We start from the raw sequence: 9,388 nt of genomic DNA, 5'->3' as shown, positions 1-9,388 counted from the left end.
ATATATGAGAGAGAGAGTATGCGAGCAGCTCTGGTAGTTATCGAGCGGGCTGCTAGTCTCACGGTAAGCAGTTTGAAACTACCAGCTGTTCCAAAGAAGAAAGACAAAGCTTTCTGCTCCTGTAACAATTTACAGTGTCGGAAACCCTGTACAGGGTCGCTATAAGTCAGAGCCGACTCCACGGCACATAACAACAAAAACAACATATATACATAGCTTTCCTTACTTCGATTACAAAAAACATTCAAGTAAGAACCTTGCTATAACATTTTGATAGCACCCAAAGGTCCTTCCTATGAATCCTTTGCAAACAACAAACACATAAAGCATTTGTCAACTGAATGAATCAGCATTATCTAATCAGAGATATGAAACCCTCAATAGCTAGCAGTGTTAAAAAATAACAACGGCACATATGAAGTTGAGTCAATCAGGTAATTAAAATGCACTATACTGTCAAATGCATTAATAAAAACCATTTTCCAACTTTTCTTATGTCAATAAACAGCCAGAAAAATGCTTTTAAATTAATAATGTTTACAGGTTCCTTAATTCAACCATTTAAAATAAAATACCTAGGTAAGAAAGAGTGTCAAAACAATTACAAATCAATTACCTTTACTTGCACTTTCTACATGCTCCAGTTCTTCAGGAAATTTCAGGATATCCCGGTATTTTTCCTCGCAAATTTCAGCAATAAAATGCAAAAGGGTTGTTTTTTGATCAGCTGATTTAGTATCTCTAATCTGGAAGGAGACAAAAATCCCAGTATTTCTTAGCATTGTAAATTCAGATTTTTTTCTTTAAAAAAGATGAAACCAATCCATTAACAAATTCACTGCTACAATATAACTGACTTAAAACAATCATGCTTGGGTAAGTTTCTAATGGGATCGAATAGCAATACTCTGGACTTGTAAACAAGCAAGTAATCCCCAACACACAAAATGGATTAAAATTGATATAAAAACATCTGAAACACTATGGCAAAATCAACAATTCTTCTTTTGAGAAATGGACATTCATTTAAGTATTAATAAAATGGTTCAAGTTATTGTGACCTTATATAATCAGTTTTCTATATTCTGTACTTTATCACAGAAAAAATTATTTTCTTGAACCCTGGATTCATTTGTTAAGCTATATTTCTTGCTAGATAATAATTGATACAAATTAATATAAAAGAGTAATCACATTTTACTTTGCTTTATACTCATGGTCATTTAAAGGGAAGTAATTCAAAATTCTTTTCCTTCTGATTTATAAGCAGAATCTGACCACACATTAAGGATGAAAATAAAAACTTCACCTGTCTGCTTAAATGTTGTATGTGTCTGAAAAAGAGATGCAACAGGCAGAATGAAAAAAAAAAAAATTAAAGGGAAAAAAAATATCTGAGCTGAGAATCTAGGTTTCCTTTACTAGAAACGTCATACTAGATTAGGCTACGAATGAAATCAAGGTTTTACTTAGAAACAGAACATCAGTACGGCATAATATAGTACGTTTTCTCATTCCATTAATGGCTTTAATTCTATAATCCTAAAATGATTGGTTTGTCCACTGAAGCCCAAACTAATCTGGAGTATTTTAGCTCTAAGGATTACTTTGTTTAAAATAAATATTTTTCACAAACAAGCTTCCAAAAAGTCGTCAGAGGAAATTTAGGTAATTATGCAGTAATTTTATCACTGTTTTAGTGAGTAAGGACAAAAATACAGGCCCATAATGAATCTGTTATGCAGTACACTTCTGAAAACCCGCTAGGTACTTAGGTTCTAATTAGCTGATTCAAAAGAAATAGACAGTGAAGGCATGATGTTGATAGTTGAAGTGATCATAATGATTGCTTTTAGAATTTTTCAGATTGCCTTATCTTTTATAAATGAAATATTTAAAATATTTCATTATCATGCTCATTCCTCCAAAGCTTTGAAGTATTACAAGATTGAAATGATCAATTATAAGAACAAAAAGCAACAGAAATTGAAAGGGACACCTTAAAGAAACGGGGTTCTTATTCCTGAATTAAAATCTATACATGGGATTACTGTGCTATATGTTGACAAAGTACATTCTATTCAGAGTATGCTGGATATTTCAAATAACTGTTGTGTTAAGTGCCATCGAGCCAGTTCTGACCCATAGAGGCCAGGCATGGGGTGTTTCTGAGGTGCAGCTGGTGAGTTTGAAACTTGCAATCCAAACCTACTTTGCAGTACAGCACATTAACCCAAGTGCCATACGAGGACTCCGTTTCAAATAATAAGGAAAGTAATATTTTCATTTTTCAAGTGAGAATTCTAAATCCTAAAAAATTAGATGCTTAGGGAAAAATCAAAGGCATTATCTTCCTAAAAGGAAAGAAAAATGAATTCTTTAGCGACAAAGCCAAAATCAAAGCAAACAAAACCCACAACACAGCACAATATTAAAAAGCAGCAAACTCCAATGTCATTTTTCAGGATACCATATTGCATAAGTATATTATGATTTGTTAACATTAAAAAATATATGCACATTTCCAGCACTGGAAAGGAAAACGGAAAAAAGAGAAAAACAGCATTGTGCTGGCATACCACTTTATGTGTGTCTATTGTTTTGTTTTTTTTCTGGACTGAAGATACTCTATTGCTTTGCATTAAAAAATATCATCTTTATGTATTCATACTTACGAGTGTTTAATTTGCAAAAATAAAGTGTTTTATTAATAAATATTTAATTAACAATCATGCCATAGACAAATTAATTTCTATTCATTAATTGCAAATAATTAGCTTTATAAACTATGTAATAAAATTAACATTTCACATAAACATACATTTAAGTATTTTTGTTGAAATCAGAAGGGTTTCTCAGAAGATTCATATTCTCTTGGGAAAATATGGCCAACTACTTGCCTTGTCAAGTTGAGAACAATCTTAGTTGGTCTGGAAGACAAAGTGTGAAATCTGCATTGCAAGAGCAGAGAGCCTGACCCTACCCAGAGAAGCAGTGATGCCTGAGATGGAGGCGGAGGCAGAGACAATGACCTGGAGAGATGAAGCAGTTGGGGACTTTAGACACAGAGATGGTGAGGGGCTGTGTGCTGAAGACAGAGGGGCAGGTTTGTAGTGTATATCCTTTGGTTAGTTGATGATGCATGGAGGGGATTGTAACCATGACAATGAAACAACATACCGTAAGATGAATGTAAAACTAATGTTCTCCCCATGTAAACTATCACATAATTCACAATGAAACATTTAAAAAATGTGCATTGCAATAATTATTGTTTTAAAAAATAACACACATAAAAGAACAAATCAGTCTTGAAAGAATTACAGCCAGGACGTTCCTTAAAAGTGATGATGGTGAGTGTAGTTCCTTGAATTGAACTGATATGGTTTTCTATTCAAAGTCTTCTTAATTTCCACTCAGTGATTGGGTAAGGCCATGCAAATAAGGTATGTATACAGGACTCTAAGGCTAGGATTGGTTAGTGCTGTCCTCCAACTAGGTTTAAAAGGAGCCACCTTAGAAGCAGAGGTAGAAGATCTCAAGACCATCAAGAAGAAAGAGGATTAGTGGAGCATGAGATGTCAAAGAGGCAATGTCAATAGCAGAGGCAATGGTAGACACAACAGCAGAAGTGGTGGCATAGAGAAAGAGAGCAGCTTCCAGTTGTAGACCCAGGAACTGAGTAAACCTGAGTGCCTGTGGGCAGGAGACTGGCTTGAAGAATGTGCCCTTTCGGCAATTCACCTACTGTCAAAAGGTCATTGTAACACTTGCTTGAGCAGGACAGAGGCCAAGGGGCCATATGGCTGAGAAGCTGAAAAAAAGAGTGAAGCTTGCCTGCAGTATGGCAGATAAGAGGCACTGCTGACTGGAGAACTGCTGCATCCTGAGTTGGTTTTGATTTGTTCCTGAATAGTAAGAAGCCCTTGCTGACTTCCCTGATAAACCACATAATTATGAGTATTGTTATGAGTTCTTTGTGGCCAAGACAATGGATTATCGAATCCAGATGTGAAGCAGAGAGCGCTGTCAGAGGGGATGGATGGTGTCAGCATAGGTTTGGTATATATCTTAGACAGATTATTTAAAAATTAATATATAATATTATGAGGGAATCATTTTCATCTATTAAAATCCATTTATTTTGTGCTCATAAATCTTTAGTTTCTTTTACCACAAGTATAGAATGTATACAACAGCCATTTTTGTTTTGTTTTTTTCTGGCCCAATTTTATTTTTTAAGAGGATTAGCTGAATATATACATCTCTTCTAGTAGAACAGAAGTAATCTAATTTGAATGCACACATTACTTTCAAAGTTTTACATTCAATTACTGAGAAAAAAAATTGATACCTATTTGTTATCTGCTTAACTAGAAGTCATGTTAATTTTACATTAACATCAAATATTAAAATATTTGCCTAGATTGGCTAAGTCTCAGTGGTGGCTATATTGCAAACATTTCCAGATTTGCTCCAGCCAGAAGTCAGGTGCCTTAAGGCATTCCTGCCAGTACTGTCCTCTCTCCATCAACCACCAGCAGCTGTTGAGCCACTGCATTAGACAGAAATATGTCTTCTTTTAATAAAATATAAAATAATAAAATGGTGACCTTATATTTTCAGCCTTGTATATGCAAAATAGATATCAATAGAAGTTCCAGAAATTGAAAATATTTTGAAGAACTAAAAAACTTTTAATATTATTTTACTGAGTAATAAGTGAACACTAATGATAAAAATGACACAGCATAATGCACTATATTAACTACAAAGTGCCATCAGTTAATAAAGCATATAAGATTTTCATAGTAACGATCATGATTAATAAATTTTACATTAAGAAATAAATCAATTTATATTAATTGTATCCAATATTTAATAACTTTCTGAAATTATACATGAATATTGTTGTTGTTGTTGTTGTTGTTATTATATGCTGTGGAGTCGGTCCAGACTCATAGGGATCCTGTACAGGGTTTCCGAGGCTGTAAATCTTTATGGGAGCAGAAAGCCTCATCTTTCTCCCAAGGAACAGCTGATACTTTCAAACTGCTGACCCTGAGGTTAGCAGGCCAATTCGTAACCACTACGAATTAGCTACCAGAGCGCCTTTACATGGATATGTTGTTGCTGTTGTGAAGTGCCGTCGAGTCGATTCTGACCCATAGCAACCCTGTATAGGGCAGCAGCTGGTGAGCTTGAATTACTGATTTTGCAGTTCAAATACCATTACTCAAATATTTCTATAACTAATTCTGATAGCTTATCTTTTATCATAAATATGGAAGCTATGTTATAAATGATAATATTTATATATAACATTAACAAATATATATTACTAAAGATTTAGTCAGGTAGATAGCAAAATAGCTAAATAACTAATTGAAACACAAGGAGGTTTTAATTCCAAAGTCTTCCAGTCAAGCCTGGAAATCTGCAGCTTTCGCCATGTCATTGAAATCAGGTGGTTTGAGTACATAGAACGCTGCACATAGCCAAGGAGCATGAAACAACAGTTTAATCATCTGTGTCAGTCACACTCAATCTTTCTGTGAAGGACCCCTTCTGTAGGTAATTTTCCCTTCTGCTGAGATTTGAGCCTATTTCTTCTTGCTCTGTCCTCAGCTGGAGCTGGAAACAGGTGGTCAGTATCCTCAAAGCAACAACAACCTCTCACACAGTAAAAGTTCGCTTCTCATCTGTCCCATTCTGTAAACTACATAATTCCCATTCATTTACCTCACCCCACAAACTTTATTTTTTGAACATTTAATTTTCTTCATGATCCTCACATTCTAATCAAACTTGTATTGAGAAGGTTCCCTTCTGCCCCCTACATACATGAAAAACATACAAACTCCTTAGCTTGGGATACCAGGCCCATTGTGAACTGGTCGTTGCCTACCTTACTATTCCGTCTTGCTGTTTTCTGATACATATAATTCTTAGAAGTCTGATTATAATTGCTTGGGTATACTATGAAATATCATACCAGTGTGATTTTTCATGTTTTTCTTTCTGTCTAGACACCCCCTCAGTTTCATCCAGTTTTTCTCTCTGCTAAATTAATTGTTGCTAAAGGAGCTCTGGTAGCGTAGTGGTTACGAATTGGGCTGTGAACCACAAGGTCAGCAGTTCAAAACTACCAGCTGTTCCAAGGGAGAAAGATGAGGCTTTCTGCTCCCGTAAAGATTTACAGCCTCGTAAACCCTGCACAGGGTCGCTGTGAGTCAGAACCGACTCCACGGCACATAACAACAACAACAAGGTTCATCAAGTTGATTCAGATTCACAGCGGCCACTGTACGTTCTTCAATGGGCGGCTTATGGGTTTGAACTGTAAGCCTTGTGGCTAGCAGTCCAATGATTATCTTACAGCACCACACCAGGACTTTCTGCTATATGAATACCTACTCACCTACCATCTAATTTCTGAAATTTTTTCTATCATCATTAAATGCCTACTCTCTTTCAATTTCATTTCAAAATAAGCATTTCAATATACTAGCTTCTTCTACTCACTATGAACTTCATCAAGGGTACACACATAAAGCTACCTTCTCTGTAGGTGTGTGTGTGTCTGTGTATGCAGTACCTTGGTGCCACAATGGTTAGACATCTCACCTACTGAGACTGGTGGTTAAAACACACAAGCTGATCCATGGAAGAAACAAGTGGCAGTATGCATCTGGAAGTATTTATAGCCTTGGAAATCCTAGGTTGTTGTTGTTATGTGCTGTGCACTTGGTACCGACTGATAGCAATTCTACGCACAACAGAACGAAAAATTGCCCAGTCCTGGGTCAAACTCACAATTATTGCCATGCTTGGGCCAATTGCTGCTGCCACTGTGCCAATTCATGTCAAAGGGGAGTCTTCCCTTTGTATCTGATCCTCCACTTTACTAAGCATGAACTCTTCCAGGAATTGTCTCTCTTAATTACATGTCTGAAATATGAGAAACAAAGTTTGGCCATCCTGGTTTCTAAGGAGCACTATTGCAGTTATTTCATTCAACACAGATTTGTTTGTTCTTTGACGGTTCATGGTTCTTTCAATATTTTCCATAACACCGTAACTCAAATGCATCAATTCTTCTAAGGTTTTCATTTTCATTTTTGAAAAAACCATGGCTTGGGTCAGGTGCACCTCAGACCTCAAACTGACATCTTCGTTCTTGAACCCTTTGAAAAGGTCTTGTGAATATCTGACTAATGCAATACATAGTTTGATTTGACTGCTGCTTCCATGAGGGTTGATGGTTGATCCCAGCAAAACGAAGTCTTTGACAACTTCAGTCTTTTGTTCATTTACATGGATGTTGTTTGTTGGTCCAGTGGTGAGGATTTTTGTTTTCTTTACCTTGAGATGCAACCCACACTGAAAGCTGTGGTCTTTGATATTCATCAGTAAGTATTTTAAGTCCTCTTTGTTTTCAGCAAGCAAGGTTGTATCATCTGCATATTGCAGGTTGGGTCACTTCTCTTTGGAATGAACACAGATATGGATCTCTTCCAATACGATTTGATAGGTAGGTCTTCCAAATTTCTTCGAATACATGAGTGCTGCCAGTGCTACAACAGTTTGCAGAAAATTTTCAATTTATATTTCATCAATTCTCAGAGTCTTCTTCTTTTCCAGTGCCTGAAGTGCTCCTTGGACTTGTTCCTTCACTACCACTTGCTCTGGATCGTATGCAATGTCTTAAAATGGTTGCACATTTATTTTTGGTACAGTGACTCTATGTATTCTTCCCATCTTCTTTTTATGCTTTCAGCATCATTCAATATTTTGCCCATATAATCTTTCAACATTGCAAGTCGATGTTTCAATGTTTTTGTCAATTCCCTCAGTTTGAGAAATGCTAAGCGAGTTCTTGCCTTTTGGTTTTCAAACTCCAGGACTTTGGGCGATTGATTATAATACTTGACTATGTATTCTCATGCTACCCTTTGAATTTTCAATTCAACTCTTTTACCTCTTTATTTCTTCTTTTTGCTTTAGCAAAATCTCTACGAAGGAGAAGTTTCAGAGTCTTTACTGACATCCATTTTGGTCTTGTTTTTCTTTCTTGTCTTCTTAATGTCCATTTGCTTTCTTCCAGTATGATGTTCTTGATGTCATCCCACAACTCTTCTGGTTTTCAGTCATTAGTGTATAATGAGTCAAATCTGTTCTTTAGATGATCTCTAAAGTCAGGTGGAATATGTTCAAGGTCATATGTTGGATCTCATGGACTTAATTTTCTTCAGCTACAACCTGAACTTTTTTATCAGCAGTTGATGGTCTGGTCCATAGTCTGTCCCTGAATTTGTTTTGGCTGATGATATGGAGATTTTTCATGGTCTCTTTCTACCAATGTAGTCAATTTGATTTCAATGTATTCCATCTGGTGAGGTCATGTGTTGTATAGTCATCCTTTATGTTGTTTAAATATACCATGATTCTATCATAAAATCTCCAGTATCTTTTCTATCACCAAGGCCATGTTTTCCAAAGATTGATCTTTCCACTTCTTTCCAACATTTGCATTCCAATTGCAAGTAATTATCAATACACTCTGAATGCATGTTTGATCAATTTCAGACTGGAGACGTTTCAATTTCATCATCACTGGCTTTAGTCCACGGGAGAAAGATGAGGCTTTCTACTCCCGTAAAGATTTACACCCCCGGAAACCCTGTACAGCGTCGCTATGGGTCGGAACCGACTCGACGCCACTTAACAACAACATATGAATAATAGTAGTATTAAATAATAGTAGTATTTATTGTAGGTATATGGATATTACCCTATCACAGATATCGTTGTATTTCAAGATTGATCTTGAAAGTTTTGTGGGTTTTTTTAATGCTTTTTGTGAATTATGCGATAGTTTACATGGGAGGACATCAGCTTCACACTACTACCGTTGTATATCATTTCCTTGCCACGGTTACAATCCCTTTCATGCATCATCCATCAACCAAAGGGTATATATACCCCACAAGCCTACCCCCTGGTCATCTGCATACCGCCCCTCTCCCTCTCCGGGTCCAAAGTCTTCAGATGCTCCATCTCCCCATGTCATTTTATCTGCCTCCATCCCTGGCATCACTGCTTCTCTGGGTAGGGTTCTGTTCTCCGCTCCTCTCCTTTGATGGTCCAAGGGACCTCCGCTCCTAGACTGCAAGGTTAATCACTCCCTTCCAATTGCCCCCAAATGTCTACTTTTACATTTCCAGGCCTTACAATCAGTCTTGATAACAATTATTCACTATTGTATCGCAAGAGACCTATCTGCATCTCATTTCATCAGCCCTGGCTAGGCAGAATGGATACTACTCAGTGGAGATTCTACCTTGCTCCATGCCCTCTGGATCTAGGTTCCCTCTTTTTTTTTTTT

The 9,388-nt window shown here is 36.5% G+C and overlaps 1 protein-coding gene across 1 annotated transcript in view; it reads right to left on the bottom strand.

Annotated features, from left to right (window-relative positions):
* Positions 1–9,388, bottom strand: part of DIAPH2 (diaphanous-related formin 2) — a 1,391,152-nt gene that overhangs the window by 646,186 nt on the left and 735,578 nt on the right. The window contains exon 22 of the mRNA XM_006872015.1: positions 617–746. Coding sequence (XP_006872077.1) covers positions 617–746 — 130 coding nt within the window. The remainder of the gene's footprint in view (positions 1–616; positions 747–9,388) is intronic.

This window comes from Chrysochloris asiatica, unplaced genomic scaffold, assembly GCF_000296735.1.
Source record: "Chrysochloris asiatica unplaced genomic scaffold, ChrAsi1.0 scaffold00180, whole genome shotgun sequence".
In the NCBI taxonomy this organism is placed as follows: domain Eukaryota; kingdom Metazoa; phylum Chordata; class Mammalia; order Afrosoricida; family Chrysochloridae; genus Chrysochloris; species Chrysochloris asiatica.
The sequence above is the reverse complement of the archived record's forward strand: the minus strand, read 5'-3'. Positions and strand labels throughout refer to the sequence as shown.